Source organism: Corvus hawaiiensis, chromosome 3 (genome assembly GCF_020740725.1).
Source record: "Corvus hawaiiensis isolate bCorHaw1 chromosome 3, bCorHaw1.pri.cur, whole genome shotgun sequence".
Lineage (NCBI taxonomy): Eukaryota > Metazoa > Chordata > Aves > Passeriformes > Corvidae > Corvus > Corvus hawaiiensis.
Window position 1 is genome coordinate 89,677,842 of NC_063215.1, and position 19,924 is coordinate 89,697,765.

At 44.6% G+C, this 19,924-nt stretch overlaps 1 protein-coding gene across 6 annotated transcripts in view; it reads right to left on the reverse strand.

The window, feature by feature from the left end:
- Nucleotides 1-19,924, reverse strand: part of LOC125323126 — a 77,391-nt gene that overhangs the window by 37,615 nt on the left and 19,852 nt on the right. For all 6 annotated transcript variants that reach the window (XM_048297748.1, XM_048297747.1, XM_048297746.1 and 3 more), the window contains 2 exons: nucleotides 5,826-5,901; nucleotides 4,075-4,565 (listed from right to left, as the gene is read on the reverse strand). In XM_048297748.1, the coding sequence (XP_048153705.1) occupies nucleotides 4,075-4,565; nucleotides 5,826-5,901 (567 nt within the window). The remainder of the gene's footprint in view (nucleotides 1-4,074; nucleotides 4,566-5,825; nucleotides 5,902-19,924) is intronic.

A 19,924-nucleotide genomic window follows, 5' to 3' on the forward strand; every position in this document is an offset into this window, starting at 1 on the left:
TTGATACTCTGTAGAGGGAGCCAAATAAGGAGCAGCTGCGATCACTTGGCTTGTTTAGTCTGAAAAAGAGGAGAGGAAGAGGAGAGTGAAAGGAGTCCTCATCACAGTCTAGAACTTCCTTATGAGGGGAAGCAGAGGGGCAGGCACTGCTCTCTTCTCTGTGGTGACCACTGACAGGAACTGAGGGAATGGCCTGAAGTTGTGTCAGGGGAGGTTTGGGTTGGATATAAGAAAGAGTTCTTCATCCAGAGGGTGGTTGGGCACTGGGACAGGCTTCCCAGGTTAGTGGTCACAGCACCAAGCCTGCCAAAGTTCAAAAGCATTTGGACAATGCTCTCAGGCACATGGTGTGATTCTTGGGGCTGTCCTGTGCAGGGCCAGGAGTTGGACTTGTGCGTCCTTTCCAATTCAAAGTATTCCATTAATTTCTGATTCTGTCTATTCATACAAGCAGGCAAACCATGGCAGAAAGCTCTGAGCAAATGGTGAAACCTATCTAGTGACTTTGCAGCGTAACTGGGAATATACCCATGTACCCATACTCTCTGCCTCATACTTTTAGATTATGTTTTCCATATCAGCCACCTACCCACACAAAGAATTTGGACTGCTTGTTGTACCACCCCAAAGCTGCTCTCCTCCAAGAGATCTCTCTCCCTGCAAATGCTACAGTCTGACTTCCCAAGCTTCCGTAAGTAGATTTCAGAGGTGCTCCTGGCAGTCCCAGTGAACAGCACAGGAGGATCCTTTACTTCCTCTCTGTTTACACAACATGCCAAGACCAATTAGTCTGCTGGTAATGAGCTCAGCAGCTCCAAGAAGTCTTTGTGGCACCCTGGACTTCCTTATACCTCAGGTGAACCTGACACCTTCACCTTGAACCAAAGGATGTCCCTGCTCTCCTAGACCTTGTTCTCTCAGCATTGCCAAAAAAGCCAGATATGCTAAAGTGGCAGCAGCCATGCAGGGTGGCAGCAGGCTTCATTAAATAGCAAGTGGTTGGCAGCAGGGCCTGCATGCAAGGACATGTCTGTCCAGGGACCGTGATTAAGAGGTGCTGGGAGAGGGCATTCACTTCAGCAGTGCGAGTGTCTGCACAAGCCAGGGTATTTCTGCCCAATTAAGGGAAAGAATAGAAGCCTTCTGAGCTAATTTTCTAGTCCTTTGGAGAAGTGAAGAAAAGCGTGCATTGAAATATCCTCGCTCTGCCTCAACAGGGAGACACTGGGTGGCCAGCTGACCAGCCAGGGTGGGAAATACATCTGCCAACAGTCCAAACTTACATTTGAAACAAAAAAAGGCTGAATTACTGTGCCCTGTGAAGCTGGAAAGGCATAGCCTGGCATCTAACCAAAACAGGACTTTTTAAACCTACTCCTGGTACAGCCTTCCCTGCTGCAGGAGGTTGAACTGAAAGGCACGGATGATGGAGATTTCCATTTATTCACGGGCCAAGAAAGGACAGCAATTCTCTAACTTCTTAAAAGTACTCTGATTGCCCCCAACCCACCTGTCTCCCAAGTTTGATCCTCTTTCTTACCAAAAGGCACCAAATTACTGGAATACAAGGAGACATTTAGACACCACTTGCCACTGACCCATTGGAGGAAGCAAAATCTGCTTAAATATCTCAACACAGAGCCACTCTACACCACAACTCTCTGCACCAATATTCCATCACCATCCAGCATAAACAGAATTTGATGCAAAGCACTTGGCATCTCTTCATCCACCCTTGAGTTACCCATACCACATCACACCCCCAAAGTGTCTTCTTATCTCATAACACATTTGCTTCAGGCACAAATTCATCTTCCCTGATATTCTTTGTCATCTGTCAGCTGCACAGAGCTGCAGGAATGGGAAGTAAGGCTCTGGGATAAGAGCGAAAGCCACATCTGCTACTCAAAAAAAAAAGGTCTATCTGATAAATGTTTCAGCTGCATTCTCATGGGCAAGCACATGACTGCAAGGGCAAGAATCACAAAGCAAGAATAGCTTGGTGTTCGGAGCCCAGATGAAGCCTCAGACTAGCCTGTTTAATATTAACATTCCTCATATGCATTGTTTACCTGACTAAGAAACACATGATGCCACACACTGCCCAGGCAGTTAATAAGAGCCATTTTTGTTGGAAAATGGAAACAGACCAGAAAACAAACACCCCGGTCCCATTTTATAAGTGGGGAATGGAGGTCTTGAATGAGTTTCATAGGAGAAATAAGGACAGGTAGCAAGCAAAGACTCATCATAAAGCTTCAAGATGTTACTGGCTGAAAGCTAACCAATTAAAATTATAAAAATAATACAAATTGCCAAATACAACATTCAGGCTGCATCTCACTTTGCATGTGTGTGTCATGTCATGTTGTGCCCTCAGTACATTTTCTTTCAAATTAAATCCACCAGCTGACTAACCTTTCTTTATAACATGGATTCCACAACCTGAAATGTTAATGACATCCACAGTAAAAATGTTTTTTAAATAACACACTGCCACCTCCACTCCAGATTTTAAGTGCTTTTGCAAAAATCTTTGCCACAATTAATCCAGAAGTGTAGAGAGCAAATGGACAAGGAAGCCAATTATTCTCACAAGGTTTCCCGAGAAAAAAACAACAGTTTGGAAAGCTTGTTTAAATTAGCCCCTAACCCTCACCAATACACTCCTAAAAACAGTGCTGAAAGGAGCTTAAAGGAGAGCAGGCAGATGCTATGCCTGGGATCCAAATCAGAGAAATCACCTGGGCCAAAAGAAACATTTCCCCATTTACTCATGTGCACTGTGAAAAAAAAGAGAAGGCTGGGCACAGGCTTACTAGCTTTCTTCTCCTCTCATAAGGATGTGAGACTAATTAAAGTCTGTCAGTATCAGTAGAAGATTTGGGTGATGTGAAATGCAAGACTGGGCCTTTTGAATGTTCTGTGAGCAGAAACTTGGCTAGAAGGTTGAAAAGGGGGTGAGGAAAACTGCACTGAAAACACAAGTCTCTGCATTATGTATTCATGGGATGTATGCTGCCAGCAGGACTGAGAAAAACCAGCAATGTAATAGGGAAATGGAAATCTCACTTTTAGACATCTTAGAAAATAAATACATAGTCTTTTCTTTTAATGGGTCCATCTTGTAGGCTTAAAAGGAGTGTTGCAAGCAAGGTTAAAACTAGTACGTCCAACCAACCAGAGGCAGTGAAATTCCTCCCTAATGAGAGGAAATTCACAACTGAAAATAATTGGTTTTAACTTACTGCAGTGTACCAGGGCCAGCAGATGTCTGCACATATCTTTTTAAACTGACACTATACCAGTGCAAATAGAAAAACAAATAATGAAGAGAGCTGAAATACTAACTCTACAGCAAGGCCTTTTGAAAGGGAGGCACCAGATGGGAACTGCACAGGGCAGCCTGCCTCATTTCCCAGGCCATGCAGAGACAAGGCAAACTTCTAGCATTTCCACACTTCAGTCCCAGGCCAAACTAAGTCCTGCAAAATCAAGAGTAACTGCATCTAGAGGAAACTGTAAACAGTCTGTTTGTAAAGTGTTAAGAAGGTAAAAAGCACTGTTTTACATTCCTGTAAAACTCCTACGAGGCATAAAGAGATCTGGGCCCAAGGAGGTCAACAAGTGTGGAAATACCTATCATCATCAAGTCTCCAACCACTTTCACCAAAGGCTTTTTTTATACATCCCTAAGCGATGAATTAATTTTGGAGGAAGGGATATAGGTCAGATCATGGAAGCAGTGGTAACCTGATGAAAGCAAACGCCAGTGATTTTGTTCCTGTGCCGCACAATGAACTGGACAGTACAAGTGCTGCCTTCCTCATGGGGTAGCAAGAGAACAGCCCAACTGCAGCAGGAGCCACTCAAGAAGCAGTGCCTGTACCTCTCAAGAGGGGTATCTACAGTTACCTCAATCTATCCTAGACAGACAGCAGAAGAACCCTGCAAGTATGCCCCTGAAGACATGACCACAAGAAGTGAGCCTTGCCTCAATAACCCTTTCCTGTCTTTGCTTACCACACCTTTTTTCAAGCAATGCTGCTTTCCTCACGTGAAGTTCTGCCTTACCTGCTGCATTTTTTCCAGGTCAAGGCTGGGCCTGCTGACCTTATCCCCGTATCCTTGTCGATGTCTCTTACAAGGCATGACTTGCTCAAGGCCCGCCCCAACACTTGTGAAGATTAAAGGTCTGGAGGCTGGGCTCCGCACCAGGGGCTGGAGTCTCTTGGGAGGGGAGGCACTGAACGGCACGGGGCTCGGGCTGGCGTGGAGGCCGTCACCCTGCTCTGCCACGGGCCGGAAGGACATGGCGCACAAGTTCTTCACTTCTTCGTCACTGGAGGAGGTGTTGTTGCCGTCGCTGCAGCAGGCCAGCCGGCTGACCTGGGACCACTTCCGCTTCTCCGTGGCAAACTCTCGGTTGATGCGCTCCAGCTCCTCTTCTGAGCTGTGGCGGTCAAGGCTGGCATGGAAGAGGGCCCGAACCTTGCAGCATTGGTTCTCCTGGTTCTGGAGCTGGTTGGTGGCCAGAGGAGTCAGGGCACAATTCCGTCTTCTCTCTAGTGGGAGGAGGAGACAGAGGAGTGGCAGAGCAAATCTGGGTCCCACAGCCTAATAAAATGGGCCTGTTTTCTCCTGACCTGTTGTTTTCATCTCCTCCCAAGTAAACTTCTGAGCTGTTTCTCCACCTTCTCTTCCCCAGATCAAACACCCCCCTGCTGAATGCTTCCCTTTGGAAGTTTCCAGACCTTTGGTCAGACCAGACTGCTAGATGTCATCATTCCCTTTCAAACCATCACCTGGAAGTCTAGTTCCAGAGAAAGAACATGGACCTGTCACCCACCTCACCTCCTCAAGGTGGAGAAGACATGAGCTTACAAACGTGTTGCAAGGCACTTGCCTCTAGCTGAAAACATTAACTTCTAGTGACCAGTTCTCAGGGCAGAAGAGGTGAGTAAGTGACGCTATTCTAAACGTCACCTTTATGGCTCAAATAAGTGAGATCTGGTTTCTGGAAATAAAAATCCTCTATTATGAGACTTGTCACACAAGAGAGACTGTCTTCAGTCACAAGCTAGGCATGCTTTATCTCTTCTGCTGAGCTCTTTCTATGCTAAGCATATGGAGCAGGGATTTGAATTCTGACAGGACATGTCCTGTGGGTCAGGAATTGAACTTCTGCTGCCTTGGCATAAGAATCCACTTGAACCTGGGCACAGGGCATGCACTAATGGCAAGCTTAGCATAACTCAAGAGATGCATTTAATACAGATTTCACCTGCAGCTCTAAGCTACTTAATATCAGTCCAAAAACAACAGCAGAGCACCTGTATCTTCTCTGTCAAAGACTCTCACTAGATGCAAGAATAGAGCTGCACAATACCAACATTATAGGAGGAAGGGAGAGAGATAAATAATGAGTCCAGCAGAATGAAGAAACTGAAAGTTAAAACTCAAAATAGCAAGGATGAGGAAACCTAGAATAAAGATGACACAAGTGCAAAAGCATGGAATAGAAGATAAAATTTTAGTCCCAGCTCTGCTGCTGGAAGACTTGTGGACCATCTCTGCCCCATGTCTGCAGCACTGGGACTTTAACACATGGTTAACAATGTCTGTTTCTGGTGGTAAAAATGCAACTGCAGCATCTGATAACACCAGCCTCTCCTTGTGAGGTCCCAAATGCTTCAAGGTGACTGACTTAAGGCATCTGATTGTGGTACACTGGGGACTGAGGAGGCACTTGCAAGAGCACAAGCGAAAAGAAAAACTGACTTCAGCCGTAGTATCCCGGGATCCTTCTATCTTCATCCCTTTACCTCTGTCGATCTGAGCAAGTTCCTGGTTCTCTCCCTCAGAGTCATCGCTGTCCTCATCACTTGGGGGATAGGAGATCTAGGGGACAAGGAGAAAGAAAAGGCTTCATTGAGAACACTGAACATTGCCCTGCTGCTGCCCAAGCCACTTCCCGCACCCTCCCCCTCTCATATCCTGCAGGCATCCACCCCACCTAACCACACACACCCAGCCATAGCACCTCCCTGTATACACGTCCTCATCTCCCAACCCCAATCTCCCACTGTATCCTCTTACTTTCAGCAACACAGAACACACAGCCTACTGCTGTCTCCACCATACTGCACTGCCAACTCTTTCCCAAGCACAATGAACATATCCTGCCTTTCGCTTCCCAGACATGTAGCTTATAACCATCATGGCCTACCACATCCACATCACGTGGATAACTGAATCTCCAAAATCTCCACTGCCGAGATAAAGACACATCCTGTCAGCAGCACTATCATCTTGCAAGGCACCCGCAAATGGAAGTGGCACGTTAACTTTAGCCATCCTGTGTATGTACCCACACTTCCCCCTTGAAGTTCACACATAAGCCACCACAGAACAGACTCGCCTTGCTTTCCTACAGGACAACCCTGAAGTATTTAATAGAAATAAAAGAAACATGATTTCACAGAAATGCAGACAATACTGTTATGCTGTCCCCTCCAGGAGATAATTTACAGTACCACTGAGCACCCTTAAATGCTCCAAGAGTAATGACAATTCACATATTTTGTCAATATCAAGACTTTTCAGGAACATTTGCTCTGTGTCAGCCAATGGACTTCAAACCACTCACTCAAAACAAGCCTAACATTGAACAAACCTGGTAGCTGCCTATCGAGAGGGTTGAGAGATCTGAAACCAAGCTTTTATAGGTCAGATAGATCACGCTGCTTCTGAGTTTCCTACACAGAGGAAACCCTACCTATCTTGTTCCTAAAGTGACTTTTGTTTGGCTGCATAGAGCCTACCTGGAAGTTATTAGATCAAACCTCTGAGCTACACAGCTTAGTATGTGTCTCTGGCAACAGCCAAAACCAAATGAGTCAAAGGAAGATGCAATACTTAAAAGAAACCTTTATAAGAAACAGTTCTGGAATAATACGATCACTGCAAGATGAACTTCATTATTCCTTACACCTTTTTATTCAGAATAACAAACACTGCTGTCATTCTCAGCTGGCTCAAGCTACTTGCTCACAACAGAATCCAGTGGCAATACATTTCAAAATGTTACATGCTGTGTTTCCATTTTAAGTGTCATGGGCTGTGCTTGACTTTTATGGAAGATGAGGCAAGCATGCAACCATTACACTGATTTGAACCTTTTTTACCTCCACCACCCTGGGGAGATGTCTTTGTAGTGTTTCAGCAACCCAGAGACACAGAAGAGTAGCTACACTTAACTAGGTGTCTATGAAAGACACACTGCTGATGCACATAAACAATAACAGTGGAGAAATTCTGATTGATACTGAATTTGACAGCTATTAAATCAACACACCTATTTTGTGATTATCCTCCAGGATTGTGTTTGGAGGGTTTTGTTCCCCCAAAAGCATGTTGACACCTGTTTTCCCCTCCTTTTTTAGAACTACCTTTTGCTCTTCTGTATTTACACTGCCCTTTGAGAAATCAAAATATATTTTCCTTCCTTGCTATTCTTTAAACTACATTCTCAGCTGTCAAATGATGAATTGGGCAAGTCAGATTTCAGATTTATCCCCACTGCAGATATTCCTGAAGTAAATGCAGGACGTTGTTTTTCCTACTACAACTATAATTTTCTTGTATGTGTTCACACACATGCATCATTTAATAAAGGCAGCTGGCACTGAGGAACACTGCCAAACACAGAGACTTCTAGTTGTCCCCAGAGCAGGTATAATACCTTGTTTGTACCATGGTAGTTCACAGAGGGGACAGCTGACACTGAGGTGCCATTGTGTAACTGCTGTACAGACAGAGGTCCTGTCTCTGTTACAAAAGCTAAGGCTCCCATTCTAACTTGAGAGGTACTGACCTTAGTCTGTCCCTCATTCCCACATAAAAACCTTTCATTTGGACATGGCAGGGTTTTCAGTGAGGTTTAGCAGCTCTGCGTGGGAAACCTAGCAGCTTCAGTTTTTGTACAATGTCAATACATGGCATGGCACTGCTTCCAAAAAAAGAGGCAATGAAATCTAGCACATGCAGGTCAAACAGCTACTGCACAATGTCACTGGCTTGAGATGCTTAAGATAGGAGTTGGATTTGAGTCAATGATTGACATTTGAAGGTCTTTGTGCCTACCAGTCCTGGACTTCCAAAACACTCACTCTTCCCTGTGCAAGTGCAATTTTGACAGCTCTTCGTCTCATATGGGTAACTCTCCTCTACTGAGCCCTCCACAGTCCCTCAGGCAACCAAAGACCAATTCCCTTGCGAGTTGCCTTAAACACTTTGCTAGAGGCTTTCTTCAGAGCACCTGCAAGAAAAATCTCTTTCAAACAAGAGACTCTAGCTTTCATGCTCCCTAACAGAAAACCATCATTCATAGTAGGCTAACCATTAATCTTGCAGAGTTGAAATTTTATACCTGAAACTCCTTGCCACGACACCCCACACAGGCAAAGATTAATGAAAGATCGAAAAAACTATTCTCTCTCTGGATAACACAACTTTCCAAAAACTATACATTTGTGGAATCAAAGGCTAATGCTCTGACTAGCTGGAGATATATATTCTCTCCCTTGATTCTTCCCAGGCTTTAACAGTAACCCTCCCCTAAACATTCAGAAACATTTCACTAAACACAGCAGTACTGCCTTCAGGCCTCCAGCCTCCCTTGCACAGTCCCTGTCATATATTTGCCACAGATTTACTTTTGTCCAAGGCAGTACAGCCCCATTTTCCTCAGAAATGGCACAGCTATAGCAGAAAATTTAAAAACTCCATGTCAAAAGTCCCACCAGATCATGGCTTCATTCACAGCGCATCAATTGCAGAACTGTTTAGACTGAAAGACACCTCTTGGTATCACGGTAGTCCAAGCTCCTGCTCAAGCTGGAACAACCAGAAAGGTTGCCAGGACTGTGTCCAACACACACTGTGCCTTAACATGCAAAATTGAAAAGAATAAAATAAAATCTTCAATTCACATAGATGTGTGAATGTTTGCAAACTATGGCACAAAAGAAGCCAAAAACCAAAGGACAGGTGCCCCATCCACCCTTCAGTCTTTCTTCAGGAAACGCATCAGAAAGCAGCCTCATGTTGATGAGGATCTCAGTGTTACACCTGGGTTCTTCAGCTATGGCACCTGATGTGCCTTCTGTCAGGATAAGGACTCCTCCCGTGCCAGATGGAAACATGCACTAACCTCCCCATGCATTTCATTTTTCATCCATCTCTAGTAAGGAAATATGGGTTTGTGTAAAATAACCAGATGGTATTTAAGGAAAACTTAAGTGTAAAGCTTATACCTTTGAGGCAGTTTTAACATGAAAGACAAACTAGCAGATACAAGAAAAAACTAGAGATAGAAAAATATGTCTTTCTCATCACACTGACACTTGTCAACTGAGTAATGATAACTAACTGCAGTTGAAATTGCCCAGGTCCTAAAGGGTCACATCGCCCTTAAAGTCTAAAGCTCTGAAATGCATCAGACAATAAAAAAGTCCCACTATGCTAAAGTGGAGCTCCTCTTGGTTTGGCTTCCAGAAGAGAAATTATCCTGCTATCATACAATCAGAAGTAATGACATTAAGAATCATCTGTGAGCTTAGAAAGGATAAGGAATCTCACTTCTAAGGTAGAATAAAACTCTCCCAACAGGCTTCACTTAAAGGCTGCATTGTCCTAAAAACCTAAAACACCAACAGCATGGTTTGGTGTGGTGGAGGTGTATTCATGAGGAAGAGATAATATAAAGATACAACTGACCACAGGCAACCCCTTGTTCCCAGCTTGAATGAAGAACGCACACAGGCAGGAGGGCATCATTCCCAATCTCCCTCTGGGAGCGAGGGAAGGAGGGAGTTACCTCCAGGGAGGTGGTTTTCCTGGCAGAAGCCAATACTGGCTGTGCTGCACATATAAGGCTATTTGTGACACAGGCTTGTTAACTTCAGGCCAGCCACTCCAGGGAATCTCTGTGACTACGTAAAATCCCCTCCAAGAGCCCTGGAAAGAGACTTTGCTGAGTTGGTCTCACACACTGGTTCCTGGCACAAAACCAGAAAGCAATGGATGACCTCAACAATGACTACTGATATCTCTGCGATGGGGAACTGATTTCCATTTCTTCAGACTTCAGACTGGAGAAATGAAACTAGGGCTCACTTACCTCCCCCCCACCACACTGCCTACAGAGCAGCTGCTACAGACATGGGCAACCTACAGCACAGGGCTCTTCTCAATTTCCACTGCTTGGCTTTAGCAAAAACATTTCACTAAATTTCCCTAGTGTTATTTTTCCAGGTCAACAACTGGTGCAGTTGCCATGGGACACTGCCTGATCTTGAACGAGGGAGGTGCCATCCTGCCAATTATAAGAAACTCTGAATTAGAGAGAGTTGGAAAACAAGGTAGATGATGAGACATGGAAAGGCAGTTTTGAGCCATGGAACATGAGGAAGAAGGAAGGAATGAGTCAAACAGACCTTCAAATTAACATGCAACTCCTTTCCCAAGATCTCCTTTAATTTTGAGAGATACTCAGTATTACAGGGAGAATTTATGCTAGTACAACAGGCTGGTTCTCTCCTCAAGAAAAGTTGCCAAGCTGAAGTTCAGTTCAATCTTCAAACATGCACATGTGAGACATGACTACCCAAGCTATATCTGGGATTTACAGCTGGGGTCCTTCAACAGCTAAACTCCCAGCCAGAATCATCCTGGTTTGCAAAAGCTTTTCTAGAGTATTTTTTCCACATTATGTTCGTTTTTAATTTTCACAGTAGGTGTGCCTTCCAACTCTATTCCCCATTTCCTTGCAAATGGCTACAGTTCAAACCCAGGGTTCATACCCTTGAACATGGTCTTGTTTGACAGAGCAGCTGAGTCAATGAAAGCAGGGATGGGCCAGTGGGACAGAGCACTCCCCGAGGCTCTTGTTTCTAGGCCTGCTCCATGCCAAGGACAGAAAAATTCCTATTGTAGGAATGCCATCTTCTAAATGGAGCTAGAGTGTATTTAATTGTCAGTGGTTTCACAGATCTGAGGGAAGCAGAGTCACTCCAGGTAGCCAAATCTGCAACGTTTTAATAGTCCAGTTATTATTTTTGTTCAGTGCTTACCATTCTCAGACTGCCAAACATGGTGACTGGCAACACTCAGGGTGCAGGTGGTAGCAGTCATTAACCAAAGAACATGGAAACCAAGCTTCTGCTCTGAGGAGCAATGACCAAACTGCATTTCCAGAAGCATGGGCTTAAACTGGGTTGCCTAGATCTTGAAAGGAAGGCACAAGGCTTACACAGAACAGTGAGGATATGAGTGGTGCATGGGTGTGAGGAGGCACATGCTTGGTCCTCTTACTGTTTTAAATCGTCTCCCTCATCCACCTGCACTTTCACAAATACATACTTGTGTTTTGACCATACTGTCTACAGCTTCTGGGAAGAATTTACCCCTGTGGACAAATCTGACTAGAACTAAAGCAGATAGACTACCCTAGACTTGGGGATCCTCATCTGCGAGTGGAATAAACCAGAGGACTCTATGCAGACAAGAGCACAGCTGACTCTCTGCACTCTCTCATCTGCCCCACATCGGTTCTCTTTGCAGCAGACAGAGCGTGCAAACCTCTTTCTCAAAATCTTCCCCTGCTCTTCCCAGGGCTAAGCTGAGATGATTTTGCAGGGGAAGACTAAAGATAGAAAAACACCAGGAGGTTTACAAAATAAAAACCAACCAGACAAAAACCCCCAAGAAACCAAGCAAGTCCCGATGCTTCACCATTAATCCAGAAAAGTATGTATACAGCAGCAGTGAGCCTATGGTGCTTGAATACGTGGAGTCCACAGCCACCAGAAACTGGATACCCCATGTTCCCTGTCCTGGGGAAGTGAATGCAGCTGATGCCTACAATTGAGACTCCTATCCACCCTGGTCTATTCTTAGAAACTCTGGGCAAATATTGTTACAAGAGTGCAACCAAGACCATGCTTTTAAATTCCACACAAAATAGAAATAAGTACTTGCAAACAAACTAGAACAGACTCAGTTCTACCAATGGTATAGGCACCCATATGGATGCACACTCCTCCTATCAGGCATCACACATCTGTGACAACAAAAGACACAACATGAATGCTATCAATTAAAAAATTAGTCTTTAAAAGGCCTCCTAGGCAAAAAACACCCAGACTCTGTTCCTTAGCACCCAAAATACTCCAAATCTGAGAGAACCCCATTCAGTTTATTTATCCTCAAAGCCACTATGAGAACAAGAATCTCTCTGATTAAACATAGCTGCAGTCATGTTTGGGGCCATGATTTCAAAGGTTATAAATTTCACTTGTTAAAAATACAGATAAAGCAAAATCACTACAGCACTCACTCAGCAGGTGGATGGGGTCTGGTAACAAAGGTGTTACCACAGAAATAGAGCCTTTAATCCTTCAATTTCCTTCTTGACTTCCCAGACTACTGTGTTCCAAAGTAAGACTGCTTCTGCAGTATGGGAGCCAGGGGAATAGTGCAGCTCCATGCTGTGATATGTATCACTCTCTCTGGTAGCAGGAACTTACACAAAATTCTCAAACTATCCCTATGTTGTTAGCTTAAGAGGCTAGTTAAGTTTTATAGCTCTTCCTACAAGTGACAGAAACCATACACTACTCCAACTCCACTTCTACCTGCAGGTAAAGCTCACAGATGTTCCACTTCCCAGTAAGTGTCCCACAAATCTCCTACCCTCCTCCCACACTCAGCTTCTGCTCCATACAAACACCCAGCACAGCCTGGCCTCAGGTGGCAGTCACCTGCATGGACTCACACTATGAGTTTCTCAACAGCTCTGTTACTCTACTTACAGCTTTGCTGATGCGATGAAGAGAATTATGGCTAATTCCTACCCAAGTTTCAAGGATTCTCATGGAGGCTGGCATTCACCTGTTCACTTTCTCATCCTATGAGGGAAGACAGCATAGCTCAGATGAGAACTAACAAAGAAAAAGGTGGCAAAGCGTTGGAAAGCACCCATCAGAAAGAAGCAGCAACAGTTGTGCTGCAAAGAGATCCCTTTCCAAAGGGGGTCAACTGCCCTGATGGCTCTCAGCTTGGAGCCCTTGAAGCCTGGCTGACACCCAGCAGGAGCAGTGTTATTCAGCAGTGTTGACACCACAAAGCACAGCAATCTGGAAAGACAAAAAGGACCCTGAAGGATTAAAGACCATTACAGGGCCTCATCCATGCTGCACTAAGATACAGGGACTTAGCTTCATCTGTAACTTACAGCCCATTTGCTGCTAAACCTTAGCTCCAAATAGTCAGATTAAAAGCAAAACTATTTATCACAGGCTGACAACCCTCTCAGACATAGGGAGTTCTAGGGGCACCTAGAACTGGAAGGGCACCTGTAATAGCTGATCTTATCTGTAGTGCATTTACTCAGGGAGGGAGGATGGGAGCTGACTGCTCACACCAGTGCCAGCCATTCCTGCCTTGGCCACAGGGATTTAAAGACACTCCTCCCGACTCATACCCTACCCCCACCGGCGTAGCTCAGTTACCATATTGCTGTGATGGGAAAAGGTTTCTTTGCACAGGCCAACTTCTCTGGCAGTTTACAGCAACTCCTCAGCATTCCATGAGTCCCGTCAACCAGGGAAGCACGGCTGACAGCAGCTGGCATAAACAACACATCTGGTAACAGTTTTTCCATTCCCTACTCAAAAGACTCAGAGGGCAACTGCCTTTGCCCTGAGATACTTCCTTAGCTGAGGAGAAGCTGCTTGTGTTAGGAGACCTCACTCGACACTCACCTCTGCTCAGCCATAAAGAACTACATTAGTCGCATTTGCAAACACAAGGAACAATGCCTTACAGTCAGGCTGGAAAATACATTTGGAGCACATGAGACATTTCAGGCTTCTCCTCCTCTCAAAATCTCACATTAACCCCTCTGAGTGCAAGCAGATGAGAGCTGTTTCATCTCTATGGATTGACACCAAGCTTCTTGTGTTTTATCAGAGAGCAAACCAGTAGGATAATCCTTTCAGACCAGGTCTTTGATCCATCTGGTCAGGCACCTTCGAAGTAAGAGACAGGGACATGCTATAACTTGCAATGGCTCTCACTGCACCAGATTCTTTCCTGGTAAACTTTGTGTGATTCCAAGTGGTTCCTAGTTGGGAAAATCTGACAAATGGGTTGTCAGATCGTCCCACACATGGAGGGATGGGCTAGAGATGAGCACACAAAGACAGAATTTGAATAATCACTCTCTTCTCCAGTATACAACACAGAAGGCACAAAATTAAATTAGTATGAAGTAGGTTCTAAATAAACAACAGATGATCATTTGGCAGTGTGTAGTTAAGGTGTGAAATACTTGCCACAGGATGTTCTGGATGCAAATACCCTACACAGATTTGGTGGTGTAAAATGAACAGGTTTAGGTAAAAGAAGCCTACTGGATTACTAATGCAGGAGATGGGATACTGGGGGAAACTGTAGGTCTAACACAGGATGGATGCTCCTAAATCCGATTCATGGAAGAGGGACACAGAGTACCATGCATTTACTTACAATGTCACAATGTAAGGGAGATTCACAGAGCAAAGTGTAACAGTGTTCCTTCAGGTCAACTCACCCCACCACAGAGTGCTAATGAGACAGTGTCCGAGCACCAAATACTAAACTAGCATGCCCACGTATCAGTTTGGGGGCAAGATGGGAAAAGCTGCATTGCACCGCAGCCCTCTGCAAAATACCATTGAGCAGTTTCCCAAAAGTGATTGGTTCTGTCCAAGCCAGAACAAAAAGGGTTCTCTGAGAACAAAAATCTGTACATGGAATCTGCTGATTTTTCAAGCTTGTAAATTACTTCAGTTTATATGCTTCACACCAAATACCTCTGTTCTCTCCTCTTAATTAGCCTTTGGCCATAGAACTTTATTTCCTTGGCATAACCAACTCATAGGAGTAAAGAAAAAAAAGAAACACACACAAGAACAGTCTGGCTGCAGACAACTGTCTGGAACAACCACTTGGCTTTGTGTGTAATAACTAGGTGACAGGATATGGAAGGATTATTTTCAACTTTTCCAGCTTACATCCAGACACTCTCAGCAAACTGGAGAACCTAGCTGCCTGTCTGGCACCTTTCCCCAAGATGGGAAATTCCCCATTCAACCAAAGGAAATTTTATTCTCATCTTATGCCCATATAGAGCTTGGCAGATTGTGGCCTGTCATGCCAAGAAATAAGGATATCAGTTAAATAAAAACCATCATGCATCATGGAGACAATGTGACCCCATTAGGAAGGAGTAAGATGAGACAGATTGCTGAATAAAATAGGTGTGAAGGGATAGGATCTTTGTGCTATCAGCAACTCCAATTGTGTGATCTCCTCGAAATCCTGGCTCAAAACCAGGTTTGTAGCCAAGACAAATCAATTAATCAGCTACCAAGCAATAGTTTGGTCCCTAGAAATATGAGAAACCAAGGCCTGCCTATTCTCATTGGGGACATTTATGAATATTAAGGTATTTGGACATCTCCCAAATACCAGGTATCTCCCATCCTTTCATACATCTAAATTCAGGTAAGGACCATCTACCTCGAAGTCAGGCAACAAACCTCAGGTGAACCTATCCATGAAATGGGAGACATGACTAATAAAAGCCTCCTCTGGAGACCTAACTCTAGATTTTGGTTTTTCCTCCTCAGAAAGTGTTTCAATAGGTCTTCTCATATGGGCTGATGCTGGAACTAGGATGGGCAGGTGAATCCAGGCAAAGCTGTAGAGGGCTTTTCTCAGGTGTGTTTGCTGGGTACAAAGACTGACCAACCCAGTCGTGCTGTTTGAGGAAGGTAACCCATAGCCTCACAGTCTACCATGCCTTAGGGATACCTCCCCGAGTTTCACCACCTCTCCTCGCTCACAACACTCATCTGAAGGGTGCATGCCAGTGGAGCACGGGCATCGATCTGCTCTCAGCACCACGGCTCAGGCCTTGGCAAGCTGAAGTGGCTCTGCAGCAGGCTGAGCCTGGATGATGAACTGCTTGGAGAAGTGTGCCAGGGGAGGAGAGGGCTGGAAACAAAGAAACAAGGGGCTAGTCCACACCAGCTGCTTTGTAAAGCACACACAGAATCTTCGTTGGGCTTTTAGCCCCTGCCACCCTTAGATAACACTCCGCTGTGCTAACACAGAACAACTAGAAAGAACCAGGATTTGGATTACTGCACATGCAGCCATGTGGCAGCTTCAGTGTAAACTTACTAAGCAAGATACTTTCTCACATACACATCCAACAGGAAGTTTCCAGAAGCATCCACGGTATTTCACTCTCCATGAAGCCATCAAGGATGGACTAGAGAACTAATCATGTGAGCTCTTCACATGGGTACTCTGTTATGGCATTCCCATTGTGCTAGAGCTTCTCAACGGGATAACAGCAAAAGTTCACCTGGCTGAGCACGTGGTGTGCTGCACTGATTACAGAGGAGATTAAAAAAATTTAAAAAAAAACCAAACTACTCACCATGTAAGATCTGCTCCCTCTGCCTCAGCCAGCTCCCAAGACGCCCCAGCCTCAAAACACCTATCCTACAAGGACTGAACAATTCAGTGTGACATATAGACTTAGGTACATATGGATGCCAGGTCTGTGTCCAAACAGACCAGCCCATGGCAGAAAGGAGGTTATAATGGGCACAAAAACCAAGAACATAGCAAGAGAGAGAAGAAATGCCTAGAGACACCCTGAGCTGTCCACCCCCAAGGAGCGACCACGCTGATCCAGAAGAAACCTTCTCTGAACTGTGCTTCACCTGTTTGTTGCATCCCCACAGCTTGGGCAGCCCTGTGCCCAGCCTGGCACGGAGACAGCTCTGCATAGGTCACGCTGGGCCGTATGTCCTTTACATCAACTTTTAGGCCTGGGTCACAGCAGAGTTCACTGCACAGGGAATGCTTTCAGTGCAGATAAAGGTCACAACTAATTGGCTTTTCTCGAAATTCTTGCCTGGGTGTTCACGCTGAGTACTTGTGGGTGGTGCTGGTGCCTATTCACAAACAGCTTAGCTGGCTGACTGCTGGTCACCGGTGGCAGGAGGACAAACAGGCTCTGCCCACGGCCACGCACAACAGCTCCTGCCGCAGAACACGGCCCGAGCACACACATACCTGTGATGCTGGTTGCTAGGAAGAGCTGGGTCACCCAGCAACCTGAATCCCACTCAACCGGAGAACAGGAGCTACAGATAAAGGCACGGGGGTAGGAGGGGTTGGTGCTGCCTACAATGTGTGTGGGAGTGTTACTTCCCACTGAAAAGGGAACACAGCCCTTGGTCCCCATTCTGAGGAATCCAAACAACACTTCTGTGACCTCAGGCATGCTCCAGGAACAGACAGAGAAGCTGGCCAGGCTGACACATTACAGCAGTGGTGCCCTGCCCACCCACCACTCCACAGAATTCTCCTAAGCGGATGCAAGCCTTGCTTTTTGCTGTAAAAAAAGGTGAACCCACTTTTTTGTGACAGCCATATAATTAAAATAAATAATGACCTGGTTCTGCTTTCTATTTTCACCTCAAATATGAGCTCTTTTCATGCTCAGGAAAACGTTTAGCATCCCAAACAGTGCAGCAAATTTGGAACTTGGAGGACAATGCATGACAGCGGGAAATGAAGAACTGCACTATCCAGCAAAGAAAAATAATCAGTTTTCACTGAAATCCCAAAGTTAAATACATAGCACTGACTTTTCAGAATTTAGTTTTTCATTCAAATAAAATTCAAAAATTGGGAAATACAAGGAAAAGTAATAAGATTTCTTTGTGCCTCTGGGAGGTGGACTTTTTTTCAAGCTAGTCCATAGTTTCCTATCAGTCATAAAGGCAAGCTGAATGTCTCAATGAACTACCCCAATGTCAGTGAATGGCCTATCATGCTGTATTTGCAGTATCTGCAACTTGTCTGAAGTACCACTCTTTGGAATTAAGTCTGTACAGGAGATTATCAGTGCTGAATGTCTGCACAGAAAAGATGACAACCCTTAAAGATTCAGACCTTCGAAGCCAAGTAGAAAGAATTGCAAAGCCATTATTTTACAATGCCTCAGGCAGAAGTTTCAAAAACCCAAAGCTTAAAGTGTCTGGGATTGCCTGTTCTATTCTTAGCCTTAGCTAAGTATCTACCACAGCATTTCAAACCCACTAACATATATATTTTTAGTCCAAATTATCACAAACATAACTTCAGGCATATTCATAGATACTCCAAAAGTCAAAATTGTACTTACACACTTAGATTTGTGCGCTTGTGTCTTTCCTGAGATTACAACAAACCAGAGGCATCTAACACAACCAGTTGATGTAACAGGAAGAAAAGCAAAGTTTCAGTATAAAACAGAGTCCTCCAGCTCTAGAGGAATGAACTTGTTTGGTGGGATCTGCTGAAAACTCCAGAAAGGAGAGAAAACCTGCATACACCACAGCAGACAAAGCTAAATTTTCCCTGTGCCAAGCTGAAGACCTGTGACACATGACAAGCAATCAGCCCAAAGAAAGACAGAAATCAGTCTGTGGTCATTCATAGTAAGCACGAGCACTTATGCAGATCTTTGAAAGCACACCCACTGTGCATCAGTAACAACACTACTCCACTCTCTTTTGGTCTAAGGAGAAAAAAAATAACACTCCCGGCTCTGCAGAGTAACAAGCTACCACAGGGACAGTGACTCAGGAGTCACTGCCTGCAAGCTTGAGGTTCACTTTGCACGGCCAGCTGAATCCCCTTCATACAGGGAGGATGAAGATGATTTCCAGTTGCCCGTCAGGGCTGGCCAGCCAGCCCAGACTCTCATAGCCGATTCCAGATACACATGCCAGTAGAAAATAACTGAGATGACTTTCTGGTCCCCAGTGCTGTGTATGCACACATACAAGCTGCAAGGGTACATGAGGAGAGCTGACACAGTGGCTTTGTTAATGCCTAGCACACAATTCCTTTAAGCAAGTATAAGGCTAAAATTATGTGGAAGAGAAATGCAGTTCTCTGTCACCACAACACTCACATATGACTTCATACCATTGATCAAGGAAGTGACAAACATGTCTGAATTACTTCTGCCCAGGACCAAAATGAATATGCCAAGTACATAAGTAATTTAACAACTGTTGTGGATTAGAACATCAGTTGTATCACCTCCAAAGTTATTTGTGTCAACAGCAAAGTTGGAATGAAATTGCCACCTTTAAAGTGCTCAGTTTTTTTCGGCTGCATGTTCCAGCCAGTTAATTTTTTAACACACCACAATCCAACTGTTTCACTGTGATAACACCTAGGGCCACTAATTAAGGGCTTAGTTTGACTGGCAATGCACAGACTTGTTCCAGCCAGATGCTCCATACCCCAAGGACCTTGCTTGCAAGCAAAGCTCAGAAGAGAGACACCCACACTTTAGCCACTACATAAATAGCAAAACCACAAGAGTTAAAGAGAAACTTGGAAGAAACACATTTGTGTGAGAAATCCCTACCCCAAATTGTGGGGATGAACAAGATATTTGATTTGCAGAAAGCTCACAGAGTTGGTCAGAGAATACTTCTAAGGGCTCAATATCAGTACTCCATCACAAACCCACATGCAAGCCCAAGATATGCATTTTAAAAGCTCCTAGATCAGCCTGACTTATAGTTCAGAAAGTGTTTCTCAGGGCTACCAGTCCAAAACTATGAAAGGAAATAACAAAAAACTGTACTAGACTGTAATATTGGACAACTAACACACACCAAAAAAAAAAAAAAAAAAAAAAAATCAGGCCCTCAGTTACAGGCCCCTCTCACTTTCCTGGTTTGAAGCATTTCACTACAATATGGGACACTCCCCCTTCTCACTCTTTTTCTCC